General features: G+C 35.9%; 1 protein-coding gene across 1 annotated transcript; it reads left to right on the plus strand.

The window, feature by feature from the left end:
• The first annotated feature begins 343 nt into the window (after nt 1-343).
• On the plus strand, nt 344-12,233 carry LOC138703104 (UDP-glucosyltransferase 2-like). The gene is made up of 4 exons (XM_069830690.1): nt 344-1,171; nt 3,580-3,805; nt 7,186-7,405; nt 11,754-12,233. The coding sequence occupies exons 1-4, from the start codon at nt 344-346 to the stop codon at nt 12,100-12,102; spliced, it is 1,623 nt and encodes a 540-aa protein (XP_069686791.1). The 3' UTR covers nt 12,103-12,233.
• The last annotated feature ends 7,235 nt before the right edge of the window (nt 12,234-19,468 follow it).

Raw genomic sequence — 19,468 nt, forward strand, 5'->3', positions numbered from 1 at the left:
GTGAAGTCACTTTCATTGTAGCGTTTATAGAAATACATTAAACTATACCTGTAGGCAATTTTAATAATAAATAATAGATAAATAATCACATAAAGGCAAAAAAAGCATTTATTTGTAAATTAGGCATTTATATTAAAAAGGCAGAAATGGGCAACATAAAACTGTAACGTTTCAATTACAAAAATATAATTCGTACAGATTTCCTTTCAAAATGAAGATGGATTTAACACATTTAAAAAGACATTCTGCCTAAGTTCCGGTCTCTGGTTATTACCAAAGAGTAATTATAAAACACCAACTATTTTTGTTTCAGGTCACCAATGAGACAATCTAGACAATGAGTATGGAAAAAAATACTTACCTTATTCATTGCATTGTCTTCATGACGTCGGCCGTTTTGGGGGCGCGAATTTTGGGAGTATTTCCAACACCGTCAAAAAGTCATCAAATGATACACCGATCACTGATGAGGGGACTACAATTACGTGGTCACGAGATTGTAATCATCACCACAGATCCTCTGTGGGACACGAGTGTGCAAAACTACACGGAAATAGACATATCCGCTGCTCAAGACCTCTGGGCGAAAAGATATAATTTCGCTGCAATGAAGGAAAAAAATTTCAAATTAACCGGATTTGTGTTAGATTTACTTGATTTTGCTTTAGATCTATGCAGAATGATGTTCAATACACCTGGCGTTCAGCGATTGTTACGCGAAGAAAATAAGTTCGACGTCGTAATTGTTGAATGGCTGGGATATCCTTGCGCTGATGGTTATGCCTACTACTTCTCGGCGCCTTTGATTGGCATCATGCCGTTTGGATTGGAATATACAGGACATGATTCTGTGGCCAATCCAACCAACCCCGCTTATACGACAGACATTAATATCCCATTCTCAGATAGAGCAACATTCTGGGAAAGGCTGAAACGTTTTTCATATTCATTGTGGTTCAGATATATGTGGTATACGACAGGCTTTTCTGCTCAACACGAAATTGCAAAGGAGTACTTCGGGAAACATATACCATATATCGGAGACTTGCACCAAAACGTCAGCCTGCTGCTTGTGAACCATGAAAGCAAAATAGGATATGTAAGACCCTATGTCCCAGGTATTGTAGAAATAGCAGGAATTCATCTGAAGGAACCTCAACCACTAAAGGCAGTAAGTAACTTTATTTTCCTCAAAAATCACTCATTACTCTTTCCCATAATCAACACCATCATGATCATATCATCATCATTAATATTATTTCTGATAATCTTGATCAACACCACTTAAATTATATAGATTCAGATTATAGTTATTAAAAAATAAGAGAGTTGCATCTGAAATACCTTTAAAACGGAAGTTATTTTATTTTTATTTTTGGAACTGCTCTCACTCTCATCATTATCATCAACAAGGAATGTGAATACATTATTGCTTCCACTTTTCACCAGCTTACACACGAAGATAAACAATACGGTTATTTTTCAATACGACAATGTTACCCCACATACTCCGAACATTTAATGGACACCATAAAGGGAGTTTTCGAAGACTGGATAATAAGCACAGTTTTGTGGCCCCCTACATCCCCTGATTTCAGTTACTATGATTTTTATCTTTTGAGAAACTTAAAGCGTAGAGTTTATAAAAATAATCTCCGTGTAAATTACTGAATAAAATATGTGGCTCTAGGGCATTTCGTAACCGGAAATTTCGTTATGGTATGTCATCGATTTATCGTCATTGGTTTTTTGGTCATAAAACACATTTCGTCATCATGTTTTTTGTCACTGAGGAGATTTTGTCACCGAAGATATTTCGTCATCATATACATTTTGTGATCATTTTTATGAGTCCAAAACCATCATTGTATAATTATTTTAATGCTCTGTATTAGCATGTGTTTGAAGTTGCATACATTCATCTCGTTTTATGGAGTTTTAACCAAAATTTCAACTGAAGTTGTGACATATGACACGTAGGTAACCAAGGATGTTATTTTCTGTTCTATAGGCTTCAATCCTACTGATAATTCGTGCAATTCTGTTATCTATGGACGTGTATTTCTTCGTTTTTTCTGGGTGGAGACTGACTGCTTCTAATTTCTCAATGTCCTGATGTATCCTTGCAGTCTCCTCATGTAGTAACTGAAGGACATGGTAAAAAGAGGGATGTGCTTTGCCCATTGAAGTATTGTGACGTCTATGCCATGCTTCACAAGTATTTGTTATTCTGGGCAGGTTTTCCCTAGTAAGAATGTAACAATTCCACGTATTTGGAGGGAACATGGGCTGCTGCCTACCTCTGCCACGTCTACGACCCATGACATAATTATCCTCAAAGTAATCGAAGATTGGGGTTAGCTTATCCACAGCATTTGAAGAGTCCACTGGAAGAATGATGGATATCATTTGGAATACATATTGCAGGAGAGGCAACTGAAAGTTTGAAATGCTTAGCGCTCAAAGCTTAACTGTGATTTTCCGATCGTTACTGGACAATGACTATCAGTGTTAATGCCATATAACTCTCTATGTATATTCTATATGTCTTAAGCTATGCATTGACAGTCTGGGTTCATTTTCGACAAGAAAGTGACATCCAGCATTCTTGCAGTGGACTCTTCATTTTATTAATTGTGAAGCTTGGGCACGCCAAGATGGAGTATATTACTGGCCACTGAACGAATATTCCAGACTGTTCTTCTTCCTGGCAGTACGATCTACTTCCACTAGATGGCTCCCCGACACGAGTAGCTGGGTTGCCAATACATGCAAACGAAATTATAATAAACGTGAAGAATATTGCTACAGGTGGAAGGTTATGTTAGGTTTTATTAGGTGTGTAGTATTATTACTATGTTGACGACACTGAAACCCGCTCTGAAATTAGCGAAATATGGCTGCATTCTTCATTCACAGACGACGATTTTCGTATATAAGTAAAGTACCTATTTAGGGCGGATTGGGTGGGCCCACAGCTCCCCAAGTGATCACATCTATTTATACTAATGAATACTTTCATTTTATAGTTTATTTCAGCGATTTTAAAAAAGGTAAAAAGTGGCGTTCCTGTAATTCACAATTACTTTCATTTTATATAGGGCCTAGGTATCATCAAGGGAAGCGACATGAAGGGAAGAAAAATTGTGGTGGCGAATAGTGATGAGGAAATTAAATTGGTGACAAAAGTGATTTGGTGACAAAATGTTGCAGTGGCAAAATGTAATGTGACGAAATCACCGGATGACGAAAAATCGGTGACGAAAATTTCGGATCCCAAAATGTCGCATTTTCGCGAATGGATAAAATAATAATAATAATAATAATAATAATAATAATAATAATAATTATTATTATTATTATTATTATTATTATTATTGTAACAACAATAATAATAATAATTTATTTAACCCGGCAGAGTTAAGGCCATAAGGCCTTCTCTAACACCATTACCATTACCGATACGCAGTCTGTTGTCAGGTTGTTACTAAAATAAATAATTGTGCTTTATTTCCAAAGAATGTTTAATCATAAGTATCTCTTTATACTGCAACAATCGTAACATGTTTTTAATGACAGGAATTGCAAAACTTCCTCGATGGAGCACCTGAGGGCGTGATATATTTCAACCTCGGAACTAATATTAAGAGTGACACTCTGGCACAAGACAAAAGGCAGATGTTCCTGGACGTGTTTTCGGACCTCACACAGTTCAGAGTGCTGTGGAAGTGGGACACGGACGAGTTGCCGGGACAACCCAGCAATGTGAAGGTGGCCAAGTGGTTTCCGCAACAGGATCTTCTACGTAACATATCTAAATTTATTATAACTTTATTTTTACAATGAAAAATTACAATATTTTCAATTAAATAGGTTTTGACGATGTCTTACGTAGAAAAAATGTTTTATAGCAGTGATGTCAACGAGAGCGGAAGCGTGCCTCACCGCCAGTGTGCGCTTTTCAGAGCACGTAGGGCACGTACTATTCTCCAACCAGGAGATCAACCGTGAAAGGAATGTTCTTACTATTACGTCATCTATTGGAACGAAGTAAATAGATAATATTACCGTTATAACGTCAGTTTAAAAACCATGCGCTCTTCTGCATATGTTATTTCCTGTATGGAGGGATTAAAAGACCAGGAGATTAACAGTGATCTAATTTTGTAACTAGGGTAGTATAAATATGTGTGTATCAGTGTTATCATTTGTGCTGTGAGAGCTAACAAATAGAGATATTAGCACCCACGTGTGTGACCTTATGACATCAACATTCATTCGCAGCATTACCCCGCTTCGTCCCATTCCCCAGAGTCTTTCTCGTGGTTGGAGTACAGTAGGTACAAGTCACTAGTGAACACAAGGTTGTACATTACACACTGACGAGGAAGTCGTTCAGAAAGTTTCATGCTGACTGGACTCTTGACTTTTATGTAAGCGAAAAATGAGATGATGCTCTTTGTTTGGTATGTGGAAATTATTTAGTTACAAAGAGAAGAAGCAGTGTGATACGTCTGAAATTATTAGTCGATCTACAGAAATATGTATTCCAATTTTGTTGTTTTTATTTTAATGAAATAGTAGTAAATATATGTGTAGATGTATTGTAGAGGTTCTTTCTCAATGCATTGTACTTATGTTTACAGAATTAAATACAAAAAAATGTATTGCTAATAGTGTAGACTTGTTACATGTAAAGGCTAGTTCACAATAAACCGGGAATGGAAACGACAAAGAGAACGAGAACGGAAATAATGTTACAATAAATGTATTTAAACGTGATCATTCACAATAGTTAATTGTGAATACTTACATTTAAATACATTTATTTTAACAATATTTCCGTCCTCGTTCTCGTTGTCGTTTCCGTTCCCGGTTTATTGTGAACCAGCCTTAACTCAAAATTTTCTCGAGCTTCCAGCCAGGTCATAAGTTGGTGATCCACCGAAGTTTCGAGGATGTTCATCTTCCTCATCTTCAGGGTTAAATGATCATTTAACCCTTAGCCCTGAAGATGAGGAAGATGAACATCCTCGAAACGTCGATGGATCACCAACTGAAATTATAGATCCAATAGATGATACTACATTTCATGCTGTATAAGCATCTGGATGGAAGCCCGAGAAAATTTTGAATTATCACGTCGCCAGGAAAGCTTCAGTAGTTATTGTTACATGTAAGTTACGAGATCAAAGTCCAAAATTTACCGAATTCGACTTTTTATCTAACATGTTGTTTTTTGCATGGAAAGTATTTTATTTCAATAGGTATTCTTATATTGCAAGCCTTTGCTGTCCTGAAAAAAAATACTTCAATGGATGTTTGCCAATTTAGGTCTTCCGTTAGAAAGTATTGACTTGATGTACAAGCAAAGACATACTATGATCGTAAAGTTCTTCCCACATTTTACAAAACTTTAAATACTGATATAATATTCGGAGGTACGAAGATTTGCGGCGCAATTTATTTTTATATTGGCAGTACCTACGTACATATGTGAGCAATTTTTCTCACTTGTAAACCTCACGAAACCAAAACTAAGATCAGGATTTTCAGATGTTAATACGGGCTATGCTACATCTTGTTTCAGGAAACAACATTTCGCCCGACATAAGAAAGCTGGTGTCGGCAAAAAGCAGAAAATGCACTTCTGAATTAGATGAGAATTTAGGAATTTAAATTTGTTTCTAGAAGCGTGATGTCATATAATAAGTACTTGATTATGTAATATTTACGTAGGCTAACAATTACTTAGATAGGTCTCATTATTTAAAACTGTTTAAGTTAAAGAGATTATATGTTTATTATTAAATTTTAGACCTATTATTTCATTTTACCATATGCAGAATGTTCTATTACTTATTTTCCTTTTGCATTAGTTTAAAACAGAAAAGCAGCGTTTATATACTAATGCATTGCTCGATAACTATATAAGAATTAATTAGATCCTAGTTATTATCTGAAACTATATACTCGTATGTTAAGGAAAGTCTATGTTTAATACTAAATTGTACTTCTTTATAATTATTTGCATTTATTACAGAGGAACATGCTACAAAACGTACTTTTATTTCTTGTTGTCTTGTATGAATCTAACACTTTATCCATTGCGTAAAAGCAGTTTAATTCACCACACAGTGGTAGGCCAATAGAGTTCAGTTTGCTCACACCTTCTTGCTCACCGCTACTGCCTGCAGAATAGACTCACTGCAACCACTCAGTGCTTAATAGCACATAGAGTCGAGTACGTACTTCTGACCTTGACATCCCTGGCATATATCCATTAAGTGTCACTAACTTCTTAGCCAAAGGATAATATAGCTACAGTATTTGTAAATATTCAATACGAACTAGTTAATTTATTGTGGAATACTCGCACAACTTCTACTCATGACACAAAACTATTTCAAACTCTTGTGGGTGAAAACACAAGACCATTGACTTAAAATCTTTGAAAGGGTTATATTTGTACTTATTTTTTCTAACTGAAGGATTTCTTATTAACACATTCTAACACGTAAGTTTTGAAGAGTTCTAAAGTACAAAAAAGCACACAGAGAGACACACTGTGTGGAATTTGAAGTAATAATATAGAGTAGGTATTTCAATTACAGACGTCTTTCTTTTAAATAATGTTACATTTATCAAGAAAAATGATGTAATGAGGGTTAATTTTATTATGAGAATAGAATATCCTACAGTACGTACACTGTTTTTTTTTTTTTTTATAAATTTTTGTCATCAAAAAGGCATCCAAGATTCTTGTAGATAAGGCTTGACGTTTTGTAAACAATATATCATTGATAATGGAAAAAACCTTAGTGATAATCGTTTATTTTCTTGTAGATTTTACAATAGATGTCCGGAAAATATATTTTGTACCAGAAGAATAATTTTACTATATAGTTCTGCATTTTAAAGTATGAGTTCATAATTTGTTGTTTACAACGTAGTCGGTTGTAAAAGAACGCCAAACTCTGTGCTTAGAGTAGGTACCAAGAAAACGTAAATAGAGGAAATTTTTTGCTGAAGGCAATGTTTGATATTACATTAGAATAATAAACATTATTATCATTATTATTATTATTATTATTATTATTATTATTATTATTATTATTATTATTATTATTACAATGACACTAATTCATGGTTAATTTTTATTACCAACAAAATGTTTCGTTTCAGATCATCCCAGCATCAAAGTATTCATGTATCACGGAGGCTTGCAGAGCACACTTGAAGCCATTAGAGCTAGCGTTCCTCTTATATGCTTCCCATTCTTCGGAGATCAGTATCTAAATGTAAGGAAGATAGCTGAAGAAGGAGCAGGAATGGTGATGGACATCAACAATCTTACCAAGCATACTATGAAAGCAACACTTACAGAAGTTATTTACAACTCTACGTAAGTACATTGCTCCCAATACCACCGTAATTCAATTATTAAGTTTAAGAATATGTACTCGTACTTATAAACTCAGAGGAACATGTTTCGACTCCCAGTACTGAGTTGAACTGAACTTAAAAGGGGCTATGACTGTCCCAGTATTGCGATCTGAAAGATCCATTGAGGGCCTGGGTGCAAGAAGGGCATTTTAGAGGATATGCCCTTTTTTTTTAATAAAACGCTTTATTGTGTTCTCTGATCTGCTATGCATATGATCACCAAGTTGTAGTTTAGTACTGTTACCATAGAGGTGAGGAGTACCCAAAATGTAAAGACGTGCATAGATAACATTATTACGGTTTGAATTTTCAACATCAATTTTTTCAAAACTTGCATTTGAGATAAATGCCTTTCTTGCAGCCAACCCCTCAATTACGTCGTAGTATTTTATCAGTCTACTAGTTCAATGTTCTTGATGAACTGAATGAAACTACGGATTGAGATATTTGATAAATCATCAAGTTTTGAAAAGTGTTTTCAAAGGTGAGCGCTCTTTGATGAATGAGTGCATTGTAATCACATAACAAATGAGTTACAGACCCATATTCCTGTGAACAATGAGTACAAGCTGGGTTGATGGTATGTCTCAGTCTGTGCAGGTTTTTCTTGAGGGTACAGTATCCCAAAAGGAATCCAACTGCCCAAAAGAGCTTTTCTTGTACAATTTTAACAAGCCACTTGACTTGCTTTTATCAAAATATCTTATAAGCCTTCACTTGAGTTCCGGTAGTTTTTGTGTTTCTTAAGACCCCAGTCCCAGATGACTTCCTAAATGGTCTCAGAGATATTCCCAACGCAGGCTCAGACCCTATGAGTGCCTTCTTTGGCAACCTCATCTGCTCTCTCATTATTTTGAATGCCCACGTGTCCCGGAACCCATTTCAGTTGAACTTTACTGTGTTCAGCCAGTATCATGAGAAATTCGCTTTATTCCTAAACCATTTTGACTTAACCAAAACAGCCTCAAGTGCCGTAAGTGCCGCTTGACTATTTGACAGTATAAAAATGTCTACGATTGTAGCACTATCCTGACACTAAAATCTCAGCCTGAAAGACTGTGGCACGCAGACACAAGCTAAAAGAAAGCTTGATACCATTTCCGAATAATAAAGTTCGACTCCCAGTAAGAATAAGGACATCCATACTTACTTACAAATTGCTTTTAAGGAACCCGTAAGTTCATTGCCGCCCTCACATAAGCCCGCCATCGGTCCCTATTCTGTGCAAGATTAATCCAGTCTCTATCATCATATCCCACCTCCCTCAAATCCATTTTAATATTATCCTCCCATCTACGTCTCGGCCTCCCCAAAGGTCTTTTTCCGTCCGGTCTCCCAACCAACACACTATATGCATTTCTGAATTCCCCCATACGTGCTGCATGCCCTGCCCATCTCAAACGCCTGGATTTAATGTTCCTAATTAAGTCAGGTCAAGAATACAATCCATGCAGCTCTCCTGTAACTTCATCCCTCTCAGTCCCAAATATTTTCCTAGGAACCTTATTGTCAAACACCCTTAATCTCTGTTCCTCTACCAAAGTGAGAGTCCAAGTTTCACAACGATACATAACAACTGGTAATATAACCGTTTTATAAATTCTAACTTTCATATTTTTTTTCATATTTCTCTCACAAAATCTAGACGTAAGTTCCTTAACTCTGCTCCTAGTTACGAAGATAGACAAAGCTATACTTGGTAAAAAGTTTAGTTCCACTCTTTTCCAAACAATTAAGTCTATCACGTGTGCAATTGTATTTCTGTTTGCTGTTAACAGTGCATGAGGAAAAAAAGTTGAAATTTAATTTTGTATAATACACACAATAGTTACTTATGTAATTCCTATGTAAAATGCAGTGGCGAAGCTAAGATGTGAATACCGAGTAGGCTGAAAAAAAAATCTGCTTAACTTACACTTTTAATGCAGCAGATGTTTCTCGACTTTTCTATTAAATTTATTTGTAACACAGGCACTACAAGAAGATAATGACCGCTCATTTTCATCTCGAGACAGAATACAGGCATAACAATACAAGATAATTGTCTGAGAGCACCCTGTTAGCCAAGAAAATTGAAATTTTATATTTTGTCTTCCTCCATCGATATTCTGATATGTAAATGTAATATTGATTTCCTATCTTTATCAGCACAATTTGTTTCATACGTGCAACTTGGAAACTGTTTCTCTTTTAATTCAACAAATAATAACCTCAATGTACCACACACACGCATTCACTTTTGTTATAAACTAATATGGTATCGGTCTCCTATTTTGCTTCATACGTCCAACTTCAAAACATTCACACTTCTGTGTTATTGTACGCTTTTTTACTATGTATAAACAGCAACCATTACAAGTCAATAGTTGAAAATTCACTCCAGAGTTTTTCATAGAAATACTAATTTTCCAGCGAATTAGAGACCAATCAAGGATTTCTGCCACCACATCTACTATTTACCTCTCTGTATATAGAACGAATTTCTCTCAACTATGGACTAATATTGTTAACTTCATTATCACTTATTGCTTAATGCAATAAAGATTGGGAAACGTGAGAAATAACTATACTTATTCAAAATATCGAGTAGGCAAAAGAAATGACTAGCCACAAAAGTACTATTTTTTTTTTTTCGTTATCCTGATATTCACAGGCTTATTCTGATTTAGGATTACTTTCTAGATCAAGAGTTCTTGTTATAAAATTCTTATATTCCACCGCCTTCGTGAAATCTTTCATTTTTTACTAAAAAAATTCTTAAATTCCAAGCGCCTCCGTAAGCTCTTTCATTTTTATTAGGGTAGACCAGGGTAAATGTAAACATTTTTCACTGATTTCAAATATATTTCAACATTACACAACCCTAAATAACGGTAAGCATGACAAAGAAACATTGTGTTATTTTTACATCTTTCTTTTTCCTGAAAATGGGTTTAAAATAATAAGGTTGACTTTTTTCAGCTTTTAATTGCTGGTTTACATTTAACCCACCTGTTTATATTTACCCCTTTGAATGGGGGGGGGGGTAATTGAAAACATCAATTTTCGCACGGGCTATCAGACACTAAACATTTTTTGTTCTATTTCAGAAGAAAGAGCTGTACTCCTTCCAATTCCAGTTTGGTCACTGGTACATTTCGTCCCTTAAACCTACGATATATGACGATATAGGAACTCAGTACCTCTCCTGAGCTTCACGATAACTGTAGTTACTATTTTTCACATCTGTGACAACCCTCTCTAAATCCTCTACAGTGTAATTGGGTGGGATTACTGAAAAGTACGAAATATAACCATAGTACAACATCTTTACAATTATCCCCAAGCAATTAAAACTATGGGGAAAATGTAAACACGTCATAATTTAATGAACTGAGGTTATGGGAGATCTCAAAACCATTGTAAACAATGTTAACTACTATACATTACTCATAAAAACAATATATTCTTAAAAAACAGCACTGTACGTTTACTTACAATACCAAAAATGAAGGTGAAGCTAAATTCTTTCTCAACTTTTTTGTAGACTCTTACAAAACATTCGTTCACAACTAAGCAGTTACACCTATTTGACGCCAAACTGCTTTGTAGGTTAGCCAACATGTTAATTTGAATATTCCCCCGAATTAAAATTTTTATATTGACAGTTTTGTATTTCTCACAGCATTCGTTTACAATTACCCCCTGTTCACAATTACCCTCATCTACCCTACAATCTTACACGTTGATTCGGCGCACTCTCCCAAGTACCCCTGCAACCTCCCGAAACACAACAAATGCTGCAAGCATCCTGGCTAAAATTGTTTCTGAATCTTACACCGGTGCGGTGTTTCGTAATAGACGTTTTTTATATATTCTCAGATAAAATAATCAAGAGGCATCAAATTAAGGTACGGGGTGGCCATTCAACCGGACCTCCTCTTCCGATCCAACGCCCGGAATATGCGAGATTTATAAAGTCTCGTATAGCAGAAGTAAAATGCGCTGCTGCTCAGTCTTATTACATCCTCTCCTGAGGCACGATAAGTGACATGTTTCCTAAGAGCTCTTGAACAACGTGTTGCAATAAATTGTAAAAATCCTCATTCGAACAAGGTGAAAGGAGGTAAGCTGCAAAGCATGATTACATTCCCTAAAATATAAGCTTCTACTGACCAAGGATTACTTCACCTGGTATAAATGGAACTTAAAAGTACAAAATTATGAAGGTCTAACAGAAAAGTTTTTTTTTTTTTTTTCAGCAAGATTTTCTGCCAAGTCAGAACTATTAGTTTCGTCCTTAGTATTGTTTCTTTTTTTTCTTTCAGATATAAAGAAAATATGGAGAAACTTTCGAACAGATTGAATGATCAACCTGAAAAACCCTTGGACCGTGCAGTCTGGTGGGTTGAGTACGTCATCAAGCATAAAGGAGCGCGTCACCTCCGCTCAGCAGCTGTGGACCTCATGTGGTACCAGTATCTGTTGCTGGACGTCATCGCCTTCATTTCTGTTTTCATAATAACCATCTGCGCCACTTATAGAATAATACGTATTATAGGCCTAAACAAAATAATATCATCGTTACGCAAAAAATTTCAAGATTATAGTTCATATTTTCGCTATCAACAGGGAATTGAAGACCTCGGTACAAAAACCGGTCAAGTCCAGAAATGAAAATTTTACAGGAGATAAAAACTTTCCACAAAAATTTAATGTGCATTAATATCAAACTGATTTTTAACGATAATTTAGAAAGTTAGTAGGTTTTTTATATGGTAACCAATATTCTTGTTAGTACTCTTTCATCCATAGATTTTTTTTTTAACTGCTGGACTTGAATGTTTTTGTCCCCAACAGATTTTTTTCTCATGTTTGAACTTTATTTATTTCTTGTCTGAAAATAAATCTTCGAAACTTACTTCAGTCTCAGGTAAGTTCCCGTTCAGGAGTTAATATAAACGATATTGCTATATATTATTATTGTACTATATTTTAAAGTTTAAAGTGTTTAGCGCAGGTAATAAGAGTGAGCTTCTACCAGTTTTTTAAATTGGTTATTTAAAGGCGTCGTATTAACTAATGAGTTATTTAGCGTCGATGAAATTGATGATAGCGAGATGGTATTTGGCGAGATGAAGTCGAAGATTTGCCACATTCTCTGATATTTGCCCTACTGCTGGGGAAAACCTCTGAAAAACTCAACCAGGTAATGGGCCCAGGTGGGAATCGAACCGACACCAGAGTGCTACTCTTGATCACCAAGCAAACGCGCTACTAAACGACATTTCATACAAGTTGAGAGGATGCGAAAGCATTTCTTTCCCCTTCTACTTGCCCTGAGTTCGTCAGTAACACAGCGATAGCTGTTACCTCTTATACCTGCACCCCCAAGTTGTACACACAAGAAAATAAAATATTAAATAAAGTACATAAGTGTATATAAAATACAGTGATACAGATGTTTGACAATTACATGGTTGAATATGTTTTAGTGTCGTTTTACAATATTTTCAACTAATAATTATTATTATAGTAAGGAATGTTAGTTCGTATTATAAAGTCAGGGGGAGTGACACAGTACAGATTGTCCCATTGTATGTGTTGTAGAGTAGCAACTAGCGGTGGAGAAAACATTTGAAGAGTCTACTGCAAGAATGATGGATGTCATTTGGAATACATTTTGCAGGAGAAGCAATTGAAAGTTTGAAATGCTTAGCGCTCAAAGTTTAACGCTGATATTCCGATCATTACTGGACAATGACTATCAGTGTTAATGTCATATAACTCTGTATGTACATTCTATATGTCTTAAGCTATGCATTGACAGTCTGGGTTCATTTTCGATAAGAAAGTGACATCCATCATTCTTGCAGTGGACTCTTCATTTATCTTCTGCTCTCAGTAGCTTTTTAATGTGCCAGTTGATATAAACAGCAGTAAAATGAAATATAAACGCTTAGTATAGACTTTCGAAATATAGATTATCAGTAAAAATTTTCAATAATATAATTTTTCACATGTCGAAAGTCAATTAGTCGAATGTTAGTAAGATGGATAGTAGCGTCTTCCCCTTCACTGATGGTTGAGAGTATGAGTAGAGGGGAAGGCTTATCAACCAAACTGAAATGGGGATTAGCATCTGATCTTGGGAGACCTGTAGTTAAAACTGGTACTGAAATATAGGACTGTAGGGAAAGAATATTGACCTGCCTTCTATATAGCGGGAAGTTGAGTGTTTTTTGACGCAAATCAGTGAAACACTTAAGTCCTTTTCAACTGTAGAGACGTTACTAAAAGTCAGACTTGATGAATTCTTACACAAAAGAATACAGCATATACAGGATGGGAGTGAAATCAACTTGGAGATTGAAAGGGACCATAGGGTACACTGAAATGAATAGAAAAACCTATACTACGCTTTGTGATTAAATGCCGGTTAATATTACAAAATTAAGTTTGAAGTTTCAGCAGTTCGGCAACATCGCCGTTAACACACTCTTCTCATGATACAGATGTAAGAGGTCAACGAACTCGGTGTGTCTCGTTAGATGAGCTGTTCTCTGGCACTGTGTTGCAACCAACTCGCATCGTGCAGTGGCTTGAAATGAGAGGTTTTTAAAATTAAATTTACAAGAAAACCGTCCACACTATTGAAATAAGCCTAAGGAATAAATTATTCTTTATTAGTTTTCCTATCCCTATGGACAAAAGTCACAATCCTACTAGCAACCGGCATAGCTCTGTCGGTTAAGGCGCTTGCCTGCCGATCCGGAGTTGCGTTCGGAAGCGGGTTCGATTCCCGCTTGGGCTGATTACCTGGTTGGGTTTTTCCCCCGAGGTTTTTCCCAAATGTAAGGCAAATGTCAGGTAATCTATGGCGAATCCTCGGCCTCACTCGCTATCACTAATCTCATCGACGCTAAATAACATAGTAGTTGATACAAAGTCGTTAAATAACCAAGTAAAAAAACAATCCTACTCGCAATAGTTACATTTGAGAATTTTTTTTCTGAAAAAACTATTAACTTTACACCACTATGATATCATAGTCTTTAGTTCCATACAACATTAGATATTCGCTCTGAAAATCTCAAAGGCTATTTCACTGCTATCCTGTATTTATCTATACAGTTCATACTAATTCTCGATTTTGAAAAAAACAAAATGTACTTCACCGGTTTTTAAACAAGGGTCTTCCATTTAAGTAACACTTGCCCCTACCGCTGCGATCTAAAAGCTTTACAAATAATGCTAATATATCATTAATATTAGTGACTTCTGTGGATCCACCGTCTGTAATGCACTCTGGATAGTCTTCGACGAACAACGTGGTCTATGCTTCTCAGACTACAGAAACTTAAAATACTCTGCCATTGTACAAAAAATATTAATGACTTCAATAATAATACATTTAGAAATAACGGTTATAGTCCCCACTACACTTTATTGTATGGTGAGTGTCATAAAAAGACTACTAAGTTCACGCTGTTAATGCAAATTTGAATATACATCTTACTCTCTGTGTTTATCGGATCGGATATCTTTGGATTTCTGCTCATGTCATAAGTAGACTTCGTATTCCAGCTACCTAAAGACTGAAGTTAAGGACATACTGGGTATGTAGTACGCCGAATACAGGTAATGCAACGGATAAGGATATAAATAAACAGGTCGTCGCTACGTGTCCGTGGAATATAGTCAACTCCCGACATTCTGAAGCTATGCTAGTAAACACATGCTTGAACCGTGATGTTCATTTTCGTCGTGATCTTTGCACTGAATAATAACGTGCAATCGTAAGTTACTGAACGTGAACATATGTGAATGTCACTTGAAATGATTTTATATTGCAAGAAATTCTTTCAATAACTGGTGTTCAAAGATATCTGACCTACGATTTTGTGATCGTGTAAGCAAATTTTCCAACCACGGGATAAGTCAGAACCAAATATAGAAAAAATTGACAAACTTTGAAAGAGTTCCGCTAGTTTTCAATAGGTGTCACCATTATTGGTTAAATGTAATGTTTTATTTATCGACGCTCGCAACTGCAGAGGTTATATCAGCGTCGCCGGAGGATGTGCCGGAATTTTGTCCCGCAGGAGTTCTTTTGCATAGCAAAAAATCTACTGAAATGAACCTGTCGCATTTAAGCACAACCATTATTGGGGCCATTAAAAAGGTCCCAGGGAAAATGATTATGTAGATTAAACGTAAATTATTCTCATAATTGACAATATCAGCAGTTCTCAACTGTTTTACAATGAGTAAAGTGGCATGAAAAATTGAATTCTATAATGTGCGTATATTTATATACGACTATTATCATCGCCATCTAATCATAGAAGTAGTGACTAAAAAAGCCACACTTACATCAACAAATTATCGATCACTATCGATTAGTGAGGTCAGATATCTTTGAATGTCGTGTATATTACGTTATTGTGCATGATGTAATACAAGATAATCCTATTGTCTGATATTCTTTAGTATTTCATTATGATGTTGCATATGTCGCTTATAACTGAAAACTCACTAATTTTCTATACAGTTTTCTAGAAAATCCCTAAAATGTAGATTATTTAATTTATTATACATCCTGAGTACATAATTTATTAATTGGGATGTTAGCACTGAACATCATGGTAGGCTACACAAATCCACGCTAAATATCGAGTTAATATCTTCATAATATTAAGATTGTGATAGTACTGGTTCTTTTAGATTACGTTCAACACACTTTCTGTGGCTCTTGGTATTGCAGTGTCTTTCAGTGCACTGTTCTTGTCACGTTTACGTCCATTTTTCATTTTTATATGTAATGTTGTCTATATTGACATTGAAAATATTAGTTCAAATATCCTCACATATACCCTGCAATATTACACGCTTCAGCGTCTTGCCCAAGGCATTTTACTTCTGCAATGAACCTTCTATCAGCCACAAAGATGCAGTTATTTAAATAATACGACTAGTAAGAACAGTGATCGATAAAACTACTCACTATGACTGCGTCCCGGTTTTGACTTTCTAGAGCAAACTCTCCAAAAGCCTACTCGCGAGTAAGCCCCTGAACGGAACAGTAGCCAGTATGTAATGAGTGCGCTCTGCCTCACCCTTCTCCACCCGTACTGTACTCAATGTTTATGCGCAAACGAAGAGCAGTGGCGGACTGCCATTATCATTGCGTTAGTCGGAGTGTTTCACAGTTTCACAATGTCTTCTAATCATGGACGTAGTATATTCAAGAATGAAGAGGAAGAGAAATTGTTTTGTGTTAGTGGGGAGAATGTGAAATGCTTAAATTCTTCGAAAATTCTTAAGGGTGTGTTAAAATTCAACATGCGACGACACTACTCGACTCTTCACAAATAATACCATACAATTACAGGCATGTTGGACATGTGAAATAATTTATTTTCGGGCTATTTGTATAATTGTTGGTTATACATAATAATCAGTATATTACAATACGTTTGCACTCAGTTCCGCTTGACAAACATGTAGTTTTTCGTTTAATTTTAGGTGAAATGCGTAGGCCTACAAATATTTTGATAAATATAAAAGAAGAAAATACAAACACAAATCACACACGTGTCCTCAGTCTTAAACAAAAAAGCTTCTTGCTAGCTATGTTCTAACTTGGAATACTGGAAAATCAATGAAGCCCTTTACAGAAGCATCATTTGTAAAATCGTGCATACAGGACGTTACTAAAATACTGTGTCCAGAACAAAGTCAAAGATTAAGAAAACTAAACTGTCTCCAATTACAGTTCAGAGAAGGAATTTCAAGATTGTAAATGTAATTGAATCTGAAGTCGAAACCACAGTTAACCAGTTTGTAGCTTACTCACTTGCATTGGACAAAAGCACAGATAGAAATGACAAACCTCACCTAGCCATTATCATTTGAGGAGTTAATGAACATTTTACTGTGTCTGAATGTCTTCTAGATGTAATTACAAATTACAACTGGAGAAGATCTTTTCCAGACACTAAAGGCACCATAGAATAGAAGAGGTTGAATTTGCAATGGCTTGTGTCAATAACAACAGACGGGGCTCCAGCTTACATATATGTAAAAATGATATACAAACGTATGATATTTCTTATTCTTTTGATGTTATTATTTGTAAACATAAGCAGACCGTTGCCGCGATCCCCCACTGATCGCATCCATCTGTTGAGGTACAAGTCTCTTCCCCTTCTCTAGCCTTACAGCACACTGTGTTCGGCGGGCAGCATCGAGAGCACGAATGGCAATACGCTTTTTGGAGACCTCTGTTCTAGAGGAAGACGGTAGAGGATGTGTAACTATTTTGTACACGAACGTACCTGTACCTGCGCTGTGACGTCACATATACTTCGAATCAGGCAACCTCATTCCAGTTTATAGGTAGCTGAATTACAAAGCCTAGTCATAAGTGTACATGACAAAGAACATTTTTACACGACGAAATGGATTTTGTTACTCACAAAAGTAGAAAGAACAACAGTTATCAGAGAATACGTAAACATTTTCGAATTCACTCTTCCTGATCATTACTGGTAAATCTTGTGTGTATGAATTTTTTCAGTATAAAACTTCATTGTACATTCCCTATCTTGGCATAGTATTTAAACCATTGTTTTGTTTCCAGAAAAGTGTTCATCTTACGCCAGTGTACCTCATATGGTGTCATATTCACAATAAAATGTATAATATATTGCAATAGTACTGTCATTTTGTTTGCAAAAATACCGTAGTTGTAACAGTTAATAATTTTTTCAGCCAACTCTGGATATAGTGAACTCGGTTATAGTGAACATTCCGCTATAGTGAACCTAAATCGTTGGTCCCGACCCGCATACATTAAAAAGTACATTAAAATTTCCGTTTATAGTGAACCCTCGCTTCGGTTATAGTGAACCTTGTATCCTGACAAATTCTTATTTGAAGTCAGTCCTTCTTGTATAAAATTGAAAGAATATGTTGAGAACAACGTTCTAAGTTTCTCACTCCTTTAGTCAAAGGACAAAGGTAGTATTAGTGATTCCTATACCTGGTAAGGTTTATCTTGTCTCAGTAGCAATAAAACCAAGTCCCTTCAAATGAGAGTGGAGATTATAGGACGGTTGTAAATTTTCAGGATTCATTTCAAAATATTGTTATTGTACAGGCTGCCGGAACTCAGTTTCTTGAAAGACAAGCTCAGTGACGGAACTACACAGTACGAAGAGAGAGATTTTGTTATTTTATTTTGCGCTACAGAATGTATCAACTAGTCCCTTCCGGCACTGGTTGGATGGACGGCACCGCTCCACTCCCCCATCGCCATAACAACACAGACGAAGTAAGACATAGCTCCTTTCTCTCTTTCTTCACAGTGAGACAAGATACATCACACAGCCTTTAGACAATGAGTTGTACTGTAAATCCAGGCAACGCGTGACGACATTGCCTCACTCCACCGTTGAAGGGTTGACATTCTGTTCTCAGGCACTCTACTCTACTGTTATTTCTAATCCTCCACCGTCAAAGGGTTGCCTTTTGTTCTCAGAAACATTTCCATTGTGATTGATAGTATCGAAACAATGGAAAATGAAATTGTCTTCTTTTATTAAAAGGGGCTGGGACATTATGTCCTGAGCATAAATCAATATAAGATTTCGAAAGCTTTCAAACTCCATCAACCCTCTCTCAGTTTTCATTAAGTGATCCGGGAAATTCTAAGGCTGAGTAAGAAGTCACACCATAGAAGCGTTTGTCATTTCTACCTGATCAAGTGTTCCAACAGTGAATGTACTTTGCAAGATAAGTTTAGGCGAATATAATAAGTGACATTGAACGTAGTCTTTCGCAAGCGGATGTGGATCGACAGCATGGTTTAAGCAAATCGACTGTGAGTAACAGTATATAGTATACAGTGTAATCCATTCCACAAAAATGAAATATTTTCTTGTTCACAATTTCATTCATTTCAGACATTTAAGGTTAGGGGAGAGACACTTCGGATATAGTGAAAGAAATATGCAACTCCGCAGAGCTTCACTATATC

This window comes from Periplaneta americana, chromosome 7, assembly GCF_040183065.1.
Source record: "Periplaneta americana isolate PAMFEO1 chromosome 7, P.americana_PAMFEO1_priV1, whole genome shotgun sequence".
NCBI classification, from domain to species: Eukaryota; Metazoa; Arthropoda; class Insecta; order Blattodea; family Blattidae; genus Periplaneta; species Periplaneta americana.